The following is a 24,172-nucleotide window of genomic DNA, read 5'->3' as shown; positions in this document are numbered from 1 at the left end:
AGGAGGGGGAGAAAGATGCCAGGTTTTTTAATCTTCTAAACAAACCTCTTCCCTCTCGGAAAAGTGCGCCGGGATCCCCACCCGGGGAGTTGGACCCCGCCGGCCCTCCCATCGTCCCTTTATTTCTCCTCATTCAGAGCCTTCACTTCGGGCTGCCCGTGTCCCAAAGAAGCTCAGAATCCAAGTGCCCGCGTGCAGGCGTGAGGACCTGCCTACAATAAGGAAAACTCTTACAAAACTACAAAACTACAGACCATGAAGCGGTAAAGCTACAAAACAAAACTACAGATATTTCGTGCGGGGAGCTCTGTGAAAAGGAAAAGACGTCTTCCAGGGGACAGAGCCAAGATGGCAGCGTAAAAGGAAGCAGGGCGCTCGATGGAGAAATCCAGAGTCACCGAGAGTCCTTGGTCCCGCCAGCGTCGGCATAAGGGGACAGAGGGGTCTGCGGACCCTTGGAGAGCCTATGCACAGCACAAAAGGAGGGCCCAGACTCACAGCAGGACACTGTTACGGGCACAGATGCCAACTGGTAACTTTGTTGCCTCCTACACCATGCTAGGTCGAAGATGTAGGACCAAGTGAGGGGGAAGCTCAGAAGTGACTCAGAGTTCAGGTGCAGAGCAAGGTCTGTCTTCCAGTATCTAGCTCAGCCTGCAGAAAAATAACCAAGGCAGAAAACCCATACCAGTCTGCCTCCTTGAACCAACAGAGCTTTCCAGTTGACTGACAGGGTCAGAGTCCAGCCCAAACCCAAACCCAGGTCAGGAACTTGTAGAGCTCAGACCAGGGAAGCCACAGACTGCTCTGGATCAGATCCCTTTGGGAGCACATATCTCCAGCCTGCCCCAAGAAAGCAGTGATAGGAGCAGGCCAGACATTCCCTGCAGAAGATGGCAGAGCCAAGCCCTAACGTCCAATCTGAAGTCAGAAAGTAGGCTAGAAGAATGGGGGGGGGCGGGGAGAGCCACACTATAATGAGGCACGAACTTGGCTAGGTTCCTACAGGAGATGAAGCAAGAGATTTGTTTTGTTTTTTAAGAGTTTAAAAAAAATTTTAATAAATAAAATGGGTGCTTCAGAAAAAAAATGGAAAAGGAAGGAAAGCTATGAAAGAAAGAACTGAAAAAGGAATTAACACTTTGGCACAGGAGGCACAAAACCTCTTGCCTAAGAAACAAACTTGCTGAAAATTCGAATGAACCAAAGAGAAGGCAATAACTTTGTGAGACAACAAAAAGTATTAAAACAAAGTTAAATGGCTGAAAAACTGAGGGGGAGGGCAAGGATGTAAAATATCTCAAGGCAAAAACAACTGACCTGGAAAACAGGTCAAGGAGATTTTTGAATCATTGGACAATCAGAACAAGATTTTTTAAAATTAATTTATTTTGAATTATCAACAATCACTTCCATACGCTTTTGAGTTTTCAATTTTTCTTCCCCTCCCTCCCCAAGACAGCGTGCAATCTGATATAGGCTCTACATATACATTCCTATTAAACATTTTCAGATTAGTGATGTAAGGAAGAATTAGAACCAATAGGAGGAACCACCAGGAAGAGGAAACAAAACACAACAGAAGAAAAAAAATTAGCAAATAGTATGCTTTGATCTGCATTCAAACTCCATAGTTCTTTCTCTGGATGTGGATAGCATTTTCCAACATGAGGCCTTTCCAACATGAGATGTCTTAGATCCTTGTATTGCTGAGAAGGGTTAAGTTTATCAATATTAGTCACCGCTATGTGGCTGTTATTGTGTACAATGTTCTCCTGGTTCTGCTCACTTCACTCAGCATCAGACCATACAGGTTTTTCTGAAGTCTGTCTGCTCAGCATTTCTTATAGTACAATAGTATTCCATTACATTCACATACCACATCTTGTTCAGCCATTCCCCAAGTGATGGGCATCCTCTCAATTTTCAATTCTTTGCCACCACAAAAAGAGCTGCTATGAATATTTTTGTACATGTGGGTCCTTTTCCCATATGTATGATCTCTTTGTGATACAGCCCTAGAAGTGCTATTGCTGGGTCAAAGGATATGCCCATTTTTATAGCCCTTTGGTCATAGTTCCAAATTGCTCTCCAAAATTGGATCATTTCACAACTCCACCAACAATGCATTAGTGTTCCAATTTTCCCACATCTCTAACATTTATCATTTTCCTGTTTTCTCATCTTGGCCAATTTGATAGGTGTGATGTGGTTCCTCAGAGTTGTTTTGATTTGTGTTTCTCTAATCAATAGTGATTTAGAGCATTTTTTTTCTTTCTTTTTTTTTTCTTTAGGCAGTTGGGGTTAAGTGATTTGCTCAGGGTCACACAGCTAGTAAATGTCAAGTGTTTGGTCTGAGGCCGGATTTGAACCCAGGTCCTCCTGACTTCAGGGCTTTTTTTCATATGACTATAGATAGCTTTAATTTCTTCATTTGAAAACTGCCTGTTCATATCCTTTGAGCATTTCTCAATTGGGGAATGACTTGTATTCTTATAAATTTGACTTGGTTCTCTACATATATTTAGAAATGAGGACTTTATCAGATACACTGGTTGTAAAAATTCTTTCCCGGTTTTCTGTTTCCCTCCTAATCTTGGTTGCATTGACTTTGTGCAAAATCTTTTCAATTTAATGTAATCAAAATTATCCATTTTGCATTTCATAATGTTTTGTATCTCTTATTTGGTCATAAATTCTTCTGTTCTCCACAAATCTGACAGATAAACTATTCCTTGCTCTCCCAGTTTGCTTACAGTGTCAGCCTTTATATCTAAATTGTGTATCTATTTTGACTTTATTTTAGTATATGGTGTAAGATGTTGGTCTATGCCTAGTTTCTGCCATAATATTTTTCAGTTTTTCCAGCAGTTTTTGTCAAATAGTGAGTTCTTATCCCAGAAGCTGGGGTCTTTGGGTTTATCAAACAGTAGATTACTATAGCCATTGACTACTCTGTCTTATGTAGCTAACCTGTTCCACTGATCCACCACTCTGTTTCTTAGCCAGTACCAAGCAGTTTTGATGATTGCTGCTTTATAATGCATTTTAAGATCTGGTATGGCTAGGCCACCTTCCCTAGCATTTCTTTTCATTAGTTCCCTTGACATTCTGGTCCTTTTGTTCTTCCAAATGAATTTTATTATTATTTTTTCTAGCTCTATAAAGTATTTTTTGGTAGTTTGATTGGTATGGCATTGAATAAGTAAATTAGCTTAGGTAGAACTGTCATTTTTATTATATTAGTTTGGCCTACTCATCATCAACTGATGTTTTTCCAGTTATTTAGATCTGACTTTATTTGTGTGAAAAGTGTTTTGTAACTGGGTTCATATAGTTCCTGGTTTTGTTTTAGTGGGTAGTCTCCTAAATATTTTATAATTTTTTTTTAAAAAAGAGCCTACAAATAATATTTTATTTTTAAATCTTATTATTTATTTTTGACATTTTGTGTTTTGTTTTGTTTTTGCTTTTTGGTGAGGCAATCGGGGTTGCTTGCTCAGGGTCACACAGCTTTAAGTGGGGCTAAATTTGAACTCAGGTCTCCTTGACTTCAAGGCCAGGGCTCTATCCATTGCGCCACCTAGCTGCCCCAATTTTTGACATTTTAAAAAACAATTTTGAGTTTCAAAGTCTCTTTCCCAACTGCCCTTCTCCTACCCACTGAGAAGGCAAACAATATGATCAATTATATATGTGACATCATGCAAAGCATATTTCTATATTACACGTATCACACAAAAAGAAAGAAAGAAAGAAAAGAAAGTGAGAAAATTACACTGCAACTTGCACTCAGAGTTCAGCAGTTCTCTTTCTGGAGGTGAAAAGTAACATTATTCAAAATGAGTCCTTTGGGTTAGGGTTAGGATTAATTGTCTTGCATCATTGTCTTGATCAGAGTAGCTAAGTCTTTTGCAGTTGATCATTGCTACAATATTGCTGTTGCTATGTGCAATATTCTCCTAGTTCTGCTCATTTCAATTTGCATCAGTTCATCTAGGTCTTCCCAGGTTTTTCTGAACCACCCTCTGTCATTTCTTAAGGCACAATAGTATTCCATCACAATCCTATACCAAAATTTGTTCAACCATTCCCCAATTGATGGGCAACCCCTCAATTTTCAATTATTCACTACTGCAAAAAAAAAAAAAGCATAAATATTTTTGTACATATAGATTCTTGTCCTCCAGAATAGTTAGGCCAGTTCACAACTCCACCAAGAGTTCATTAGCATACCTATTTAACTCATCCCTTCTAGCATTTGTCATTTCTGATAGGTATGAGATGGTAGCTCAGACTTGTTTTAATTGGCATTTCTCTAATCAATAGTGATTAAAAGCATTTTTATATGACTATAGATGGCTTTGATATCTTACTCTGAAATCTGCCTGTTCATATCCCTTGACAATTTATCAATTTTAGAATGGTTCTTATTTTTATACATTTAACTCAGTTCCCTATATATTTGAGAAAAGAGGTCTTTAACAGAGAAACTTGCTGTAAAACTTCTTTTTTCTATTACTTCATTGCCTGTGGTACCTTTTGGTACTTTGCCTAATTATCTCTTTTAATCAGATCTGTTTTTGTTTTGCTTTGTCTGGGACCATGATTGCTCTCTCTGCCTTTTTAACTTCAGCTGAAGCCTAATCTATTTCCCGTGTATCTTTTGTAAATGACATGTTGGATTCTGTTCTCTAATCCATTCTGCTGTCAGTTAAAGTTGAGTTCTGCTCACCTCAGGGTGGGGGGAAGCACTTTGCCAAGCTTCAGGCTTTTCTGTGCTACTGTTTTCAAAGCTAGTTCTAAGGTTCTGCAAGTTTTTGGTGTTCCCAATATGATGTGATCCAGAATGAGATGTGGTCACTGATCTCCTGGTCTGCACTCAGGTCTTTACTCAGAAAAGACTCTTGCTCCTCTGCAGCCACAATCACTAGCGCTCCTCTTGGTCCTGGAACTGTGACCTGGGCCTCTGCTCCCCTGTGACTAGTCACAAATGTTCCTCTCCACCCTGCAATCGTGACCCAGAAATGCACATGGGCAATAGTGTTGCCAATCAGCACCAGCTGTACTCAGTGCTGCAGAGGGTCCCCATTATCTCTTCCTGACCAGCTGTCTAACCCCTTTACCATTGCTGGACTGAGAGCCCCCAAAGCTTCTGCTGCTGCTGTCACAGCCACCTGCAAGACCTGCCACCGCTTGCTGCTGCCTTCACACGTACCTCAGGCTGGCCCCCACCCTGGTGTCACAGACCTCTCTTGTCAACCTCCTAAGTTGTCTTGAGCTGGGAAAATGTCTCACCCTGACATTTTGTTGGCCCTGCCACTCCAGAATTTGATTCAAGGCATTATTTTACGTTATTTGGAGAAAAATGTTGGGAGAGTTTGGCTAGGTTCCTGCCTCTACTCCACCATCTTGACTCTGCCCCTATACGTCCTATTTCAAGAATACTGTCCACATCTGTTACAATCAGAGGGCAAAGAAGAAAGAGAAAGAATATACCTCCTCCTAAAAGAAAACACAAAATGAAAACTTCCAAGAATATTGTAGCCAAAACCCAGAGCTTCCAGGTCAAGCAAAAAATACTACTAGTGGGCAGAAAGAAAGAATACAAGTATTTAAGAGCCAGTTAGAATCACACAAGATTTTGCAGCTACTATTATAAAGGAGCAGAGAACTTAGAATATGATATTCCAGAAGGCAAAAGATAAAGGCATAAAACCAAGAATAACTTATGTAGCAAAACCAAACACAATTTTGCACGAGGAGAAATTAAAGAAACTGAAGTGGAGGACTTCCAAGCATTCTTGATGAAAAGACCAGAGAAGGGGAAAACTTTGAAGTTCAAAAACAGGAGTGCAGAGAAACATAAAAAGATAAACTCGAATGAAGAGTAATAAAGACCTAAATAAAGATAAATTACTTACATTCAAAAATGGGGACATGATCCATGTGGCCCATCTGATCCCTAACAGCATCAGAGGTCATAGATGGAGTCCAATTAGACAAGGCCTGTGAATGGGTCTGTTATGTCTTGGTGATGCTAAGAATAGAAAGAGAAGTACACTGGGAGAGGAAAGGGAATGGAAGGTTAGGGGAAATTTCTCACAAAATCAAGGTACACAAGTAGACATCTATACATACAGAGGAGAGATTGGAGGAGTGGCTGACCTTTGAATCTTACTCTCATCTGAAGTGATCAAAAGAAGGAATACACATTCACACACACAGGGTTCAGTACAGAAATACATTTCATGCACCAGGAAAATAACATGGAGAAAAGAGAAGGGAAATTAGACAGTACAGTAAAAGAGGGATTACAGATCAGGAAACTTGAGGCAAACAGAGGTCAAGTGATTTGCCATGGGTCACATGTCTCATGTCTGAATTTGAAGTCAGGTCTTTCAGACTACATGCCCACTGCTCTATCTACTGTGCCATCTAGCTGCCTCATGCAAACATCTTACAAAGACAATTAAATTGTCTAAGTTACAAATGTCATTATCTCATCTAATTGCAAGGTATAACTTTCACTTTTGGAACTCCTTTCTATTAATTGATTCAGCATCATCAAACATATCAACTGTATTATTAGAGATAGGGATCATCTCTGACTTCTTCATGGAATTGTTGCCAAACGTTCACTTGACAATTACTTTGATGTGTAGCAAAATTCATTTTTTGGCAATAGCATGAACTTCCCCATTTTGAGAACTTACTAAATACGAAGATTCAATTGCTTTTCGGCTTTCCTGTTTTTTCACGAAAATAAATGAATCATTATTTGGTGTTTTCAAATTTTATTCTTTCAACTTAAAAAATCCCACTAGGCTTATTGATGTGACTCATACAAGTGGAGTCAAAAGAGAAGGTTTGAAGTTACAATTTGTAACTTTTCCACAAATTGTACATGGCGGTTGTAGATGTTCATTATTTCCAATAAATGAAAAACTAAATTTAATTACTTCATTATGTTTCCTCTTTTTCATGACCATTGTGGTATCTCAAATATTTTTATCTTATTTCAGAATTATGACTTTTATTCATTTCCCAACCCCTGTGTGCTGAATCTGAATATTTTAATGTGTTAATATATTTTTCAACATTTTTTGTATACTACCAGTATAAAAAATATATTTAGTGATCCATTGGGACTGCTATAATTTAAAAAATAAACTGTACAAAAATTTCATTTTTTATGTTTAGTATTCTCTAAATGTTGTTTAGTACAATTGATGTAAATATGCATTCTTCCAAGTGACTTTGTTTTATAACAAAAGATTGGCATCTGTACTCTCCTCTGTACCTAAACACTGCCATAACCATTATACGTGGACTCCAGAAGTCATGGCTAGCTTACCAAGCCACAAAAAAGAATAGCAAGCTTCCATTTAAATGTTTACTTTTCTACTGGCTTCTGTATCAATGACAAATGTACTTAAACTTCAACTGCATAGACTGCTTCATTTTTAATTATGTGTGTATATCTATCTCTGTCTCTGCCTTTCATAACATCTCAATCACATGAACACCAGCTGATGAGCTATGATTACAGGGGAAGAGAGGGAAATGAGAGAGCAACTCTGGGGCATCATACAGAGATATGGTATAGAACATCAATGAGAGTAGGCACATTGACCCAACCATCCATTGAAAGCCATTTTGTGCTCAAAAAGTTGAATAATTTATAAACAATTTGATGACCAGTTAAGAAACTGAAATAACATCCTACCCTCCATCAGAAGTTAGTCAACAGCAAATCAACATGGATTAAGTGCTTGGTGAACGTCAAGAATTTGCTAAGGAGAAATCCTAGATTGATGTAATTGCTAAACAAACATCAATATTGTGTCCATGATCATAAAAGTTTAGAATCACGACTGAAACAAACCTATAATGCTTCAAACATGCACAAGCTTGTAGTTATAGAGGAAGAATTTATTTGTATAATTAGGTGGCCATTAAAGAATTTTCTGTGAACGCCTTGGACCATCATCATGAACCTTCTTGGAGGTCTGAGAATCTCTAAATGGGAACCATTAGCCTACTATCCCTGGGACAGAAAGTTTGGAGTGGTCGCAAAAGTCAGGCTGAGTAGTGTCCATTGCTTCACCCTGTTATGAACTACTGACCACCTTTCCAAGTCCTTTACAGACCTCTTTCAGCATCCTAAAATGTGTCCATGTTCTTACACTCAGAATCTAATCACCCCTACGATTAAGCAACTTCCTTGTGTCTCTGTGTCTCAAAAAACTTTCCCAAAATTTCTGACTCCATTTTGTTCAAGTATCAATGTGGCAAGTGCACTCTGGCTTGCTACATCAGACCCAGGAAGGCCACATCTCCACTTCAGGATCCTATGGTACCCCAAGGTGTTTGGAGAAGTTGCTCTTTTATTGCCATTGGTTGGAGCACCACTGACTGCATTCCTCTCCATTGCTAGGTGTCAGGGATTAGCACTCTAATTCCATTTAACCAGTTAACATTGAGCAACTTTTAGAAAGTCAGTAAGCATTTAGGAGGTGCTTACTATGTGCCAGGCATTGTGCTAAGCCCCAGAGACAAAAAGAGAGACAAAAGACAGTCTCTACTTTCAAGGAGCTCACAATCTAATTAAGGAGACAACAAGCAAATAAGTATGTGCAAATTAACACACACACACACACACACACACACACACACACACACACACACGATAAATAGTAAATAATTAACAGAGTGAAGGCATCAGAATTAGAAAAGGGTTTGGAAAGGCTTCCTGTAGAAAACAGAATTTTAGTTGAGAATTGAGGGAAATCAAAGACATCAGCAGGTGCAGATGAGGAGTAAGAGCATTCCAGGTGTGGAGGACAGCCTGTTGGGATTCAAATTATCCAATTTGCAAAAAGACCGAGGCAGAGCTCTGAGCCAATGGCGCTTTATTAAAGGTCCATAGTCCCCTCTAATGAAGTGGACTCAGATCTTCCTCACAATCTGAGATGCCTCCTCCTTCCAGGGCCCTGTTTTTATAGGGCTAGATATCTAGACATTCAAGAACAGCTATCCCAAATACAGAATAATTCCATTAGTTGACATATGATGCATAGGCTAAGATAAGCAAAAATGATCTGTCAGCAGGGCCACAAGTTGGGTGAAGCAAGGAATATCTCCACTGACTACTAAGTGGTCACAAGATGGATGGGATTTTCCTTAGTTATATATAGCAGGAGCTATATAATTGCTCCAAGAATATATCAGGGGGACTTTCCATACCATGCCACCACCCATGCTTGCTGTGGTCATGGAATTTAAGCAAAATGGAATCGAGATATCTTTGTCAGCATTCTTCTGGTTGTGCAAATGAGTTCCATGGCTGGTAAACAAGTAATGAACATTACATTAAAATTTGAGACCCATTATAAAGAAACTATATTCCTATGTAACTTACAAAAGTATGGGTTAATACATTGCTTATTCTTACCCAAATATGCGAAAGAGGTTTGGCAAAATACAGACTCTAATTGGTTGACAGACCTTGCTCTTGAGGCCCAAAAAATGACACATTAGCAGAAGGGTCATGGATTGAGTGAAACATGGGGCATTTCCACTGATGTGGTCATAAGACAGTCATAAGGTGACCACCTGCTCATGTTGGGCAAGAGAGAATGGCCCAAAGGTATATAAGTAAATTGGGGGACTTTCCATGTAGCTGAGTCACCTCTATCACACTGGGCTTGGTCACCATGACAAGGAAAAACAAGGGTGGAGGGCCTCTAGTCAACTTCCTATGATTAAGCAAGTGATCTACAGCTGACAGCTCTGGGGCCAAATATACAGAACTTATAATCACTACCCCTATAGAATCATATCAAATTGATACCGATTGAAATAGAGTAGGGGTACTCAACAAATCAATTTTCTCAGCCCGAGATAATGCCCATTCTGATGATGGAGTGTCTTTTTCATAGAACTGCCAGGAGGCCAGTGTCTCTGGATTAAAGAGTATGTAGGGGAATGTGAAGGGAAGCAGAAGGAAAGATGAGAGAGGCTAGGTTATGAAGGGCTTCAAAGGCCAGAGGATTTTAAAAGGATATTGACTTCAAAGATATAGCAAGAACATAGTACAAACATTTCCCCAGCAACCTTGTCTCCTATTCCACCTCAGTCTTGGGAGGTGGGGTGGAGTGTAAGCTCTCTCTTAGCACAGTTCCTGAAAAAGATCAGTCCCACCAAGTTCATGTTCATATGCAACCTGAGTGCTAGATGGACCTTGACTCAGCTTCCATTGAGTTATGAACTACTCCCAAACAAAGGAGTTCTCCTAACTCATGGGAAGAATTCCCTGCCAGGTATCTGTGGGCACCCACTCTTCCCCACAGATCCAGAGTACATTGATGGGAGAGTGTGACTTACATATATGTATGGATTGGCACTATTATTATTCATGCATTTGCTTTAACATGTGAGTACTTGTGGTGTGATTTCCTTTGCCTTATTGCTCAGCAGTTACATATCATATCTAAAAGTGTTGATTGTGAGTGGATGGTTTTTTGTAAATGGAAGCGATTCATTGAGGGCTAGAGAGCTTGAGTAGTATGAGCAGTGTATTAATTCCCTTCAACACAGAGGTCCCCCTAGGACTTTCAGAGAGTCTAAATAGAGTCTCATGGCAGAGATCCTTCCCTGGGAACCTAGACCTGCCAAGGTGAGGGCAAGTTGGAATGAAGGAGCCAATCAGAGAGAATGTATGTCTATACACACAGATCAAAAAATGTGATGCACCATATATGTGAATGGGGTGATTCACAGATTAGACTTGACCAACATGTTGATTTGTTCTGCTTGACTCAACTTATTTGTTGTAAGGAAGGGATCTGTTGGGGTGGACTCAGAAGGGACTGACTTTTTTGAGGAAGAGAATCAATTCAGCTGGGGCAGGGCAGGAGGTGAGGAGAAAAGTGTGATGTGGACACAACTGAGGATATCTCAGCTGGATCTATGATGAGGGGAACTGTCTTGCTCATATCTAGAGACAGTGTTCCTCCTAATAGGGACAGGTTCCCCCTCTGAGTTTCCCTCAGCCTACCGTCTGAGTTGGGGAGACAGCCAGAGTGGCATAGCATCACAGAACCTCAGTCACGCATCCTGTTTCAGAGTCCTGGGGCACTAGCACTGTCTCATACCTCCAGCCTAGGGCATACTGATTCCTGTAGTCAGAGTAGGAGTCTCATCTACATTTCTCCATTCTGCCCCAGGAAAGGGGGTTAGTGTTGCCAGAGGACCTTTATCTGTCTGCAAACATGCAAATACACACAAAAACATACTCAATCCAAACTTGGATTTCAAGTGTTCTCTTGTATCATTCAACACAAGGGCTGAGGAGTCTACAGAAATCCCAGGGAAAAGCTTTGATAGTTACTGAGCCTGGGCAGAATGCCCACTTCCTTGACTGTCCAGCCTCACCCTCACCACATCTTCACCCCTGAGGCAGCCACCAAGGGACCTCAGTATCCAAGGATGTGACTGCATCCACTTCTGACCCTGCTTCTGTGGTGGGAGAGGCAGGGACTCTGACCTCAGAATGCATGAGACTGGAGAGACAGCGACAAGATTTGGAGTCAGAGGGCTTGACTCCCAGCTCAATTCTGTAGGACTTTGGCAAGTTGCTCCACATCTTTAGACTTCAGCATCTATCCTTTTCTATAGAGCAAGGAAGTCTGACCAGTAATTGCTCAAGTTCATTATAGCTCTAAGTCCTGCGGCTCTAGGACATCTGTTGCAGAAGGGAAGCCCAGAAGATTTTATATTTTACATGACTTTGGTAAGTTGAAGCAGTAAGGGTTGTGAAAGTGGATGTTGGATGTATTAGAGATGGAGCCTCAGTACTGTGAAGGGAATTATGATTTTCATATTAACCAATATGATGTGTAATGAATATACTAATAATTTAGATTTTTAAAGGGACTCTGGCTTGGGAGTCAGACTTATAGTGCAGCTTGAAATGATCAATCAAACCCTTGACAACACTCTCACAATTACTGAATTCATGTGCCTGTATACCTTAAGTGAAGTACATCAAAGATTGTAGAACCTGTGCCTACCACAGAACTCTGGTCTTATGCCCCACCAAGTAATGACCCCCAAGGAGTTGAAACAATACTGTTCCCACAGGACTCCAGAACATGTGTATTGCGGACTTGTGGGCTTATCATGGGAAACCACTCAGGCCCTGAGAGATGACTATAATCCACCTCCCTCTCCTCCTTCCCACTTGCAATTTATATATCTCTGCCTTCACTAAAGCAAGGGGGAATTCTGATGAGAATTCCCGATTTGCAAATCTGTTCCACTACTTGATTACAGGCACCTTGTCTCTGGCCTGATGTCTTGTCATTCCCAGGTTAGAGACTGGCTCAGTAAAATTCTGTTAACATTTACCCTTTATGCTGGGCTCTTAAGACTTAACCTGGGGTCATTGGCCTTAGTACAATAACTAGATAAGGGATTCTTTTTTTTTTTTTTTTTTTTGCTGAGGCAATCGGGGTTAAGTGACTTGCCCAGGGTCACACAGCTAGTAAGTGTCATGTGTCTGAGACTGGATTTGAACTCATGTCCTCCTGACTTCAAGGCCAAAGCTCTATACATTGCGCCACCTAGCTGCCCCTAGACCAGGGATTCTTGACTAGGGGTTCTGAGAACTTTTTAAAAAATATTTTGATAACTCTATTTTAGGATAATTTATTTTGTGATCTTATGTGTTTTATTCATTTAAAAACATTGTTCTGAGCAGCCCATAGTCTTCATGAGAGTGACACATGGATCTATGAAATAAAAAAGATAAAGAACCTCTAGCCTAAGTCTATGAAGTTTTTCTCAGATATGAACACAGCATCGGAAAAACTGGATTTTCACATGTACTGGTATCCTAGGCTGGGCCTGAATGACAGCAATCCCACAGTGGTTTAGGTTTGATATTGAAACAAAATGAGTCACTCATACATAGTTCATTCAACAGTTAACAAAAAGATTTACTTAGGAGGCAGATCCAAGATGGTGGAGTGAAAGCAGTGACTTGCTTGAGCTCGCCTCCAAACCTCTGCAAATACTCATAAAAAATGGCTCTAAACAAATTCTGAAGCAGCAGAACCCACAAAAAGACAGAGTGAAACAAATTTCCAGCCCAAGACAACCTGGACGATTGATCAGAAAGGTGTATCACGCTGGGCTGGGAGCTCAGCGCAGCACGGTGTGGGCACGCAGGCTGCTGTGAACCTGGAGCAGGCCTCAGAGGACTGAATCAGAGGTTTCCAGACTCCTCAATCCACCAATGCCAAAGACAACTTAGAAGGTCAGTGGGAAAAGTCTGTTTCTGTCGGTGCTGAGAAAGGAAGGCGGGGTTTCAGCTCCATTCCCCAAGAGCGTGGCCCTGGGGGGGCAGCTGCTTCCCAAGCTTCCAGCCCACAGACTGAGGGGGAATCCAGTGGCTGATCAGAGAGGGATTGCAGGGATCTCTTTGCCAGTGCTGAGGCAGGAATCTCTTCCTTTGCCCGTGTTTGGATCTGGGTCACAGTTCTGGGAGCAGCGCTGGTGTGGTGGAGCTTGTAGTGATTGTGGAGAGTTACACAGAACACAGTTACAGGACAGAAAGGAGTACTTGTAGTCACAGGCCAGGAAAGGAGTAAACATCTCGCCCCTTATCATACCACCTTGGAAGAACTGAAAATTTACAGGGCCCTGCAAGTATCTCTGAAAACAGCTGTACAAACCCCTGAAGCTTGGGACAGTACATTCTCCACATTGGAAGCAGACTCTTACCTTAACAAAGAGTTTAAAACTCAAGTAATTGGCTGGGATCATGAGCAAGCAGCACAAAAAGAGTCAGACTATATTATCTTACTTTGGTGAAAAAGAAGATCAAAATATACAACCAGAAGAAGACAACAAAGTCAAAGCTCCTACATCCAAAGCCTCCAAGAAAAATATGAATCAGTCCCAGGCCTTGGAAGAGCTCAAAAGGGATTTTGAGAAGCAAGTAAGGGAAGTAGAGGAAAAACTGGGAAGAGAAATGAGAGTGATGCAAGAAAATCATGAAAAACAAGTCAACAGCTTGCTAAAGGAGACCCAAAAAAATACTGAAGAAAATAACACCTTAAAAAATAGCCTAACCCAAATGGCAAAAGAGGTCCAAAAAGCCAATGCCCTAAAAAGAAAAACTGGCCAAATGGAAAAGGAAGTCCAAAAGATTACTGAAGAAAATACTTCCTTAAAAATTAGAATAGAGCAATTGGAAGATAGTGACTTTATGAGAAATCAAGACACAGTAAACAAATCCAAAAGAATGAAAAATTAGAAAACAATGTGAAATATCTCATTGGAAAAACAACTGACCTGGAAAATAGATCCAGGAGAGAGAATTTAAAAATTATTGGACTATCTGAAAGCCATGATCAAAAAAAGAGCCTAGACATCATCTTTCAAGAAATTATCAAGGAAAACTGCCCTGATATAGTAGAACCAGAGGGCAAAATAGAAATTGAAAGAATCCACAGATCTCCTCCTGAAAGAGATCCCCAAAGGAAAACTCCTAGGAATATTGTAGCCAAATTCCAGAGTTCCCAGGTCAAGGAGAAAATATTACAAGCTGCCAGAAGGAAACATTCAAGTACTGTGGAAACACAATCAGGATAACACAAGATTTAGCAGCTTCTACATTAAAGGACCGCAGGGCATGGAATGTAATATTCCGGAGGGCAAAGGAGATAGGATTACAACCAAGAATCACCTACCCAGCAAAACTGAGTATAATCCTTCAGGGGAAAAAATGGTCATTCAGTGAAATGAGAGGACTTTCAAGCATTCTTGATGAAAAGACCAGAGCTGAATAGAAAATTTGACTTTCAAATACAGGACTCAAGTGGAACATGAAGAGGTAAACAGGAAAGAGAAATCATAAGAGACTTATTAAGATTGAACTGTTTACATTCCTGCATGGAAAGATGATATTTATAACTCATGAGACCTTTGTCAGTATTAGGGTAGTTGGAGGAAAAAAATTATATGTATGTATATGTAGATAGATAGATAGAGGGCACAGGGTGAGTTGAAGATTAAGGAGTCATATCTGGAGAATAAAATTAAGGGATGAGAGAGGGTAAGAAGAAGAAAGGGAGAGGTAGAATGGGGTAAATTATCTCACAAAAAAAAACAGAAAAGTCTCTTACAGTGGAGGGGAAAGGGGAAGGTGAGAGGGAATGAGTGAATCTTAATCTCATAGGATTTGGCTTAAGGAGGGAATAACATACACATTCAATTGGGTATGGAAATCTGTCTTACCCTACAGGAAAATAGGGGGAGAAGGGGACAAGAGAGCAGCGGGATGATAGAGAGGAGGGCAGATTGGGAAAGGGGTAATCAGAAGTAAATACTTCTGAGGAGGGACAGGGTCAAAAGAAAGAATAGAATAAATGGGAGGGCAGGATAAGATTAAGGGAAATAGAGTTAGTTTTTCACATGTCAACTATGGACGTGTTTTGCATAACTGCACATGTACAACCTATATTGAGTTGCTTGCCTTTTCAATGAGGGTGGGTAGGGAGGGAGGAAGACAGAAAATTTGAAACGTAAAGTTTTAAAAACATGTGTTTTAAAGAAAAATGTTTTCACATGCTACTGGGAAATAAGAAATACAGGAAATGGGGTACAGAAGTCTATCCTGCCCTACAGGAAAATAGAAGGGGAAGGGGATAAGAGAAGGGGAGAGAGGTAGAAGAGAGGACAGACTAGGGGAAGGGATATTCAGAATGCATGCCATCTTGGGGTGGGGGGAGGTGGGAGATAGGGTAAAATTTGGAACTCAAAAACTTGTGGAAGTGAATGTTGAAAGCTAAAAATAAACAAATTTATATTAAAAAAAAAAAGAAAAGAAAAGATTTACTTAGCCATAACGAAAGAAGGATATTCAATAAGGATCAACATTGTGGACATCTCAAGTTGATTCAACTGAGTGAAGCTCCTTTGCCCATCATGGTCCACCAGCTAAGCCCTCAAAAGATATCCCCTCAAATCACTAATAATTAGAGAAATGTATGTTAAAACAATTTCGGTACCACCACACACCTGTCAGACTGGCTAACATGACAGAAAAGGAAAATCATAAATGCTGGAAGGGATGTGGGAAAATTGGGACACTAATGCACTGTTGGTGGAGTTATGAACTGATCCAATCATTCTGGAGAACAATTTGGAACTATGCACTAAGGGCTATCAAACTGTGTATACCCCTTGACCCAGCAATATTATTACTTGACCAAAATTAGCACAAGCAGCAGAGAATCGATCCATACTTCCTTACATCTCAGCTTCAGAGGCTGCACTGAATGCACAATCATCTGCAAACAAAAAATCATGCACCAACACTCCCTCCACTTTGGTCCTGGCTTGTAGCCTTTTCCAATTGAAGAATTTACTATCAGCACGGTAACTGACCTTGATGCCATGCTCCTCCTCACTGAAGGTGTCTGACGTGGCTGAAAACACCATGAACACACACGTGCTCCATCAGCCAGCACCACAGCAGCCCGACAAGAAACCAACGGTTACAGCAGATGGAATTTAGAATGCTATGGATAAATCTGCTTACCTTGGCAGTGTACTTTCCAGGGATGTACAAACTGATGAAGTTGATGCATATACTCACACATTGCCAGAGCTAGCTCAGTGTTTGGGAGGCTCCAAAGGAAAGTATGGGAGAGAAGAAGTATTAGACTACCAGACTGAAGGACTACAGAGCCACTGAGCTATTGCTGACGTTGTTGTACGCCAGTAAAACCTGGACAGTCTCCCAGGGCCATGCCAGGAAACTGAATCACTTCCATCTGAATTGTCTTATGAAGATTCTGAAGATCACCTGGCAGGAGAAGATAACAGACACTGAGACCCTTTATCAAAATAAACTGCCAAGCATTCTACGGCAGAGTGCAACTCTGATGGGCTGGCTACGCTGTCTGAATGCCAAATGTATGCTTGTCAAAAAGACTATCTTATGGAGAACTCACACAGGGCAAGCACTCACATGGTGGTCAGAAGAAGCGATACAAGGACACTCTCAAGATCTCTCTGAAGATCTTTGGAATCAATTGTGTGGCACAGGACCACCCAGCATGGCTTGCCCCCATCACAGTAGGTGCTATTTTATGAGCAAAACAGAATTGAAGTAGCTCAAAAGAAATGCAAGATGAACAAATTTAGACAATCCACTTCCAAATGTTCATATGGATTATTTGTGCCCAATCTGTGGTACTCTGAGCTTGCACTGGTCTGATCAGCCAGTCAGATGCACTATAACTTGACTCTAGCATAGTGACGTCATTTTGGTCCTCTTCTAGAACAAAGAACAACCACCAAACATTACTAAGTCTGTACCCTAAAGAGATCAAAGGAAAAGGGCCCCTATGTACAAAACATTTATAACAGTGTTTTGTAATGCCAAAGATTGGAAGTTGAGAAGATGCCCATCAACTGGGGCATAGCTGAACAAAATGCGGTTTATGAGGAAAAACAATTGTTAATAACTGACTATTTGGGGAGATGCAGTTTCCTCCCTTTTTCTTAAGTTCTCATTTCATGGCTCAGCCTCAGAAGGACAGAACTGATTGATAACAGATAGGATTGACATTCTCCTCAATCTATGCATTGCTACCCAGGTGGGGGGATATAGATCCTTAGTCTAGATTTCCCTAGGCTGAGGGTGATTTGGAACGAAATGTGATGATCAAAGTCACATCCCCAATCCCCTCATTAGGACAGGTCCTCTCTTTATTATTTTCACTCTCTCTCACTGTTAACCAATCAGAGTTGATTATCACCCTCAGGAACATCCACTCTCACAAGGGCATATAAACTGTGAGCCCACTACCATGAGTCATCTTTGGATTAAGAGAGATGGTCAAATGACCATCCTTTATATTAATAATATGCTAGCATGATTAATAAAATAATTACCCAGAAAGTATGTCTCTCGAACATTTTAAATGTCATAATAGTGTCAGAATACTGTTGTGCTATAAGAAATGATAGAAGATGGTTTCAGAAAAACCTAAGACTTATATAAACTGATAAAGCAAAGTGAAGTGAGCAGGACCAGGGGAACATCATACACAGTAACAGCAACATTGTAACATTGATCAACTGTGAAAGACAGCTACTCTGATCAAGACAATTATCCTCAAGAATTCCAAAGGACTCATGAAGGAAAGTACTATCTGCCTTCAGAAAACAGATAAACTCTGAGTGCAGATTGAAGTAGATTTTTTATCCTTTCTTTTTCTTTCTTTTTTTTTTTGCAACATGCCTAATGTGGAAATGTTTTGCATGATTTCACATGTATAATGGGTATCATATTGCTTGCCTTCTCAATGGGTGAAGAAGGGACTGGAGGAAGAGAATTGGAACTCTAAATTTTTTAAAATGAGCATTAAAAAATAAACATTTTTAAAAAGACACACTCCCCCCTTCTAGGTCTTCATGACTGCTTTGTACTCAGAGGCTGAGGAAGTGACATCAGTAATCAAAAGTCCTTAGTCCCCTGAGCCAGCCAAGACATGAGAAATGTCCATTTTTAAAGGAAAACAAGCCTAACCTGCATGGGGGTGGGAGCAGAGGTGTAATATAGTGCTCCCACAATCATCAGCCTTTCCATATTACACTCAAAAATTTCTCTATGGAACTCTCCAATGTTTGGTAAGCTGTGTGCTCAGAAGATGGGCTTTCCTGCATAAATTACATTATGAGACTTCACTCCAGTATGAATACGCTGATGTTGAGTAAGGTGTGTGCTCTGGCGGAAGACCTTCCCGCATCGATTACATCCATAAGGCTTCTCTCCAGTATGAACCCTCTGATGTCGAGTAAGCTCTGTGCTCAGTCGGAAGGCCTTCCCACACTCATTACATCCATAAGGTTTCTCTCCAGTATGAATTCTCTGATGTCGAGTGAGCTCTGTACTCAGTCGGAAGGACTTTCCACATTCATTACAATCATAAGGTTTCTCTCCAGTATGAATCCTGTGATGTACAGTAAGATGGCCCCTCTGCCTGAAGGCCTTCCCACATTCATTACATTTGTGAGGCTTTTCTCCAGTATGAATACGCAGATGTTGAGTAAGCTGTGTTCTCACTCGGAAGACCTTTCCGCATTCTTTGCATCCATAAGGTTTCTCTCCAGTATGAATTCTCTGATGTTGAGTAAACTGGTCTTTCTGGTAGAAGGCCTTCCCACACTCATTACATTCATGAGGTTTCTCTCCAGTGTGAATTCTCTGGTGTCTAGTAAGCTGCCCTCTACGGCGAAAGGCCTTCCCACATTCATTACATCCATAGGGTTTCTCTCCAGTATGAATCCTCTGATGCCTTGTAAGTGATTCTCTCAGGCAGAAGGCCTTCTCACATTCATGGCATTCATAAGGCTTCTCTCCAGCATGAATTCTCTGGTGCTGAGTAAGCTGGGCACTCCAGAGGAAGACATTTCCACATGCATTGCATACTAAAGGTTTCTTATCAGTATAACTCCTTTGATGGGAAGCAAAAGAGAAGCTGTGATTGAGAGGCATCACACATTCACTATATTCATAAGACTGCAATCCAGTGTGAATTCTCTGACACTCCATGAACTGAATATCCTGGGTAGAAATTTCCCCCAATTCATTACAGTTAATGGTTTTCTCTTCAACCTCATTTGTCTCAAAAGAATGAATGAATTGGCTGAGGCTGACAGCTCTCTCGAAGTCATTATAGTCATTAGGCTGCTTTCCAGCACATAGTCTATGATATTCAATAAAATCTGGGTTAGAAATAAAGGATTCTCCACACTCATTATCATGGGAAACTATCTCCTTTGAGGATATTCTTTGACATTTACTTGGGTCTGAAGACACAATGAATTTCCTTCCATGTGCATCACATTCGTGAAGACTCTCTGCTATAGAGATCCTCTGTTTTGAGAAAAGCATTAGTTCTAGCCTGATGCTTTGGCCACAGTCACAGCCTCTCACTTTAGCAGGAGTTTTCACCTGGGTCATTTTTACTTCTTGAGAATTCTTCTCTTCACTGCTCTGCTTGAGTCTATGCTGGGATGAAGGCTCCATAAAAATAACCATCTCTGGAGGGAAGTCCTTGGTTTCAGGTCTGGATTCCACATCTGAAAGATAAAGAAAATGGAAATATTGTCTGTATCCATCTGCTGAACACAATCCTATTTCATATCTCTTTTTGACAGAAGAGGAAACTAGGCATCAGATTTGCAATCAGGAAGACCTCAGCTCGAATCCAGCCCCAGATGCTTACTAGTTAGATGACCCTGGGCAAGTCATGTAATTGCTGCCTTCCTCAATTTCCTCCTATGTAAAACAGGGATCATAATAGCACCTGCCTCTCAAGATTGCTGTGAGGATCAAATGAGATATTTGGAAATCATTTCATAGCGCCTGGCAAATAGTAGGCATTAATAGATTACAGCATTCCAAACCACAATTATTGCCACAATTTAAAGGATAGAATTAATGATACTTAGCTGGTATTATCACTCATAGGTTTTGAATGCTTCCACTGATCCTCACATCAGTTCTTGGGAGGTAAAGAAAACAGTTACTAAAGTGTCTAACCCTATCCTCTGGCTCAGAACAATTCAGTGATTTGCTCAAGGTCACACAACTAATTAGTAGTAGAAGTAAAATGAAATCGTTCCGCTTCTGGGAGCCAAGATGGCGGAGTGAAAAGGTAGTTGCTCTCACTCTCCCTTATCAACCTCTGAAAACCCAGAAAAAAAACCCTGGAACACCTGAACTAGAAGACAAGGAGCAGCAGTGCAGCAGCCCAGCAAACGGGTCTCCCAGTGCCTCAGCAAAAACAAGGGGCCCCAGGCAGATTAGTACCCTGTGGCATTCATCTGAAAGGAGGTGAAGAAAACAACCTAAAGGCTTCCTAAAGCCCCGACCTTGCTGATTCCAGCCCAACACCAGGTGAGCTGTAGGAGCCCTGAAGCCCCCAATTGTGAAGAGATCCTGAAGCCCAGGTGGTAGAGCAGGCAAACACCAACACCTGGACCTCCAAGTGCCTCAGTGAGGGTGGGAGGAACCGGTGGAAACCAGCTCAGAAAACCACCAGGAGTCTCGGCAATCCACCGCAAAGGAATCTCCTGGTGCATTAGCAGAAACGAGGGAGACAACACTGCAGGGGGCCCCAGGCAGATAAACATCCTGCAGCAGCCATCTAAAAGGAGCGGAAGAAAGCTAAAAGAAAGGAAAAGCAGGCAACCTAGAATTGCCTGAAAGTTCCAGCCTTGCTGATTCCAGCCCAACATGAGGTAAGCTGCCAGAAACCTACAGCCTCCAATTCCCAGCATAAGAGGCCCCAGAACGCAAAGCCAGTGACCAAAACCTAGGCTCCCAACACAAGAAGCTTGGGTCAGTACCCTCTGTGCCCCAGCAGGAGAGCTCAATCTCTTTAAAGGCCAGGGAATAAAGAAACACCGTGAGTAAAAAGAAACGTACCATAGATTCGTATTATGAGAAGAGTGAAGATCAAGACAGAAATTCGGAAGAGGACAACACTGTCAACAAACCCACATCTGCAACAACAAAAGGGAATATGAACTGGTCTGAAGCCCAAAAAGCCTTCTTAGAAGAGCTCAAGAAGGATTTTAATAGTCAAATGAGAGAGGTAAAAGAGTCCTTCAAAAATACAACTGGCCAGTTGGAAAAAAATACACTGAAGAAAACAAGTCTCTAAAAAACACAATTAGCCAATTGAAGGAGGAAAGACAAAAACTAACAGAAGAGTACACTGAAGAAAACAAGTCCCTAAAAAACACAATTGGCCAGTTGAAGAAGGAAGTACAAAAACTAACAGAAGAAAACAATCTGTTAAAAACTAGAATTGGACAAGTGGAAACTAATGTCTCTATGAGAGAGCAAGACTCAGACAAACAGAAACAAAAAAATGAAAAAATCGATGAAAATGTAAAATACCTCATCAGTAAAACAACCAACCTGGAAAATCGACTCAGGAGAGACAATTTAAAAATTATTGGACTACCTGAAAATCATGATGAAAAAAAGAGCCTGGACGGTATCTTTCAGGAAATCATAAAGGAAAACTGCCCAGAAGTCCTAGAACCAGAAGGGAAAATAACCATAGAAAGAATCCACCGATCACCATCTGAAAGAGATCCCAAATTGACAACGCCAAGAAATATAATAGCAAAATTCCAGAAGTAGAATGAAATCCTGGGAAGTCTCCTAACCTCCACCCTCCTGGTCTTCTTGCCACACCTCACTGCTGCCCCACCATGAAGTCAGCTCACAAGACCTAGAAATATGCAGAGCCTGGGTGACCATCACTTAGGGAGAATACGGAAAAGATGCCTGCATTCAGTGTCCTTGCAAAGTTCAGATTCTAGGTCTTCTTTTTGCTTACAATGATAGGAATTAATGGCTGATTCAGCCTGTTTCTTTCCCATGTGGATGGGGACTCAGGATATGATATTTGAAGGCAACACAGATTATCAGTTAATTTAAGAGACACAAATTAAAGCCTCATTGAGATCTGATGGATACAGAGCAAGGATGGAGACTGGGATAATGACCAAATCAAGCCTTATTGTAATATGACTAGGTTTCTGCTCATGTTTTCCTTTCTCAATCTTATATTTAATGACCTTCCGCGTATTTTGTATGTATCCTAGATCTAGTTAGTATGCACCTCCTTAGCTATGTGCACATTTCCTCCAATACAGAAGCCCTTGAGAGCAGGGATTATTGCAGTTTTCACATCCCCAGCACCCAGAACTTTGCCTGGCACATCATAGGTGCTTAATTAAAAGGTTCAGAAACCGATAAGTATAGTCAATTCTGCTTTAACTTTGGAAAGTTCAAATTTGTTCCAACATACTAGTGAATATCCTGACTTTTACTCAAATTTCACATTTACTTATGCAAGATTTTGTCCAGATACAGTGAAAATGCAGAAAATAGCATTTTATAGTAGCTCACAAAACCTGCAAACTTCTGAGGCCCACTTCCACATGCAAACTTCAGGTCTTTTTCCAGGTAGATGTCATAGTCCATATCTTCTGGTGCAGTAGGAGTGCTGATCTGTACCCACAAACTCCACCCCCTCCTACATGCTGCCATGGCCAAGGCCCCTCCCTTTCACTCTGAAGTTATGGCCCACTGAGACCATCCTCTTTGACTTCATCAGCATGGATCCTGTGGGACCCAGGGTGCAGGCTGAGCAGCAGCCTGAGACCTCAAATACCAGCAGTATTGTATTATACGTATTTTTCAATCATTTCACTCATATAAAGCTATGTTACCGTTATTGTTTGTATTTTTTGTCAGTGACAAAGTTTTGAGTGTTGTCCCCATAACCCCCATAAACCCTGTAGTTTTTACTGTGATTTGCAAAGCACAGTGACTTTTAGGAACATCTATGTTGAGTTATAGTACTAAATATCCCCCAAGTTACTTCAGAAATACATAGCTTAAACATTAGACTGCTAACAGATTTAACATGAAGATTTTTTTTCCCACCAGTTTCTTTACATTGTTTTTTCTTGGCTTAAAAGTTTTAAAATTTCATGGGATTAAATGTTTCTTACTTTTTTATTTGGTTATGAATTCTTTCCCTAACTATAGGTGTGAAAGGGGCATCATTCCATCCAATGACAATTCTTTTTTTCTAGCTTTTTTTTTTTTTGGCAAGGCAATCGGGATTTAGTGACTTTCCCAGGGTCACACAGTGAGTATCATGCATCTGAGGCCAGATTTGAACTCAGGTCCTCCTGACTCCAGGGCCAGTGGTCTATCCACTGCGCCACTTAGTTGCCCCTGATAATTCTTTTTCCCCAAAAAATATTACTTAGGTAAGAGATTCATTTGAAATTTGCTACAGTAAGATGCTGGTCTGTCTCTCTTCTCAGTCAGGATACTGACCATTTTCTCCAGGATTCTCGTCAAATAAGGAAGAATTTCTCCAATTGTTTGTGTTTCTAGAGTTGTATTACTTTTGCAGGAGGGAGAACGCTTCAGTGGAAGGAGATAATAGCTGATGTGAATGAGATGATAGGAGAGAGTCCCCGGCTCTTATTTCTGAATCCCCATTTCCAAGTCCACGTGAAACTTGAGAGATCTGGACATTGGGCA

The 24,172-nt window shown here is 40.9% G+C and overlaps 1 protein-coding gene and 1 long non-coding RNA gene across 2 annotated transcripts in view; one reads left to right on the top strand and one right to left on the bottom strand.

Moving 5' to 3' along the window:
- The window catches only part of LOC110201744 (uncharacterized), a 67,395-nt gene that overhangs the window by 19,746 nt on the left and 23,477 nt on the right, over nucleotides 1–24,172 (bottom strand). The window contains 2 exon segments of the mRNA XM_078151915.1: nucleotides 18,702–18,760; nucleotides 18,763–20,169. Coding sequence (XP_078008041.1) covers nucleotides 18,702–18,760; nucleotides 18,763–20,169 — 1,466 coding nt within the window.
- LOC144456632 (uncharacterized) overlaps nucleotides 15,743–24,172 on the top strand; it is a 469,008-nt gene continuing 460,578 nt past the window's right edge. The window contains exon 1 of the long non-coding RNA XR_013485638.1: nucleotides 15,743–15,803. This is a non-coding gene — a long non-coding RNA (uncharacterized LOC144456632). The remainder of the gene's footprint in view (nucleotides 15,804–24,172) is intronic.

This window comes from Phascolarctos cinereus, unplaced genomic scaffold, assembly GCF_003287225.1.
Source record: "Phascolarctos cinereus isolate Bilbo 61053 unplaced genomic scaffold, phaCin_HiC Scaffold_4;HRSCAF=312, whole genome shotgun sequence".
In the NCBI taxonomy this organism is placed as follows: Eukaryota; Metazoa; Chordata; class Mammalia; order Diprotodontia; family Phascolarctidae; genus Phascolarctos; species Phascolarctos cinereus.
Note: the sequence above shows the minus strand (reverse complement) of the source record. Positions and strands in the feature narration are given on the sequence as shown.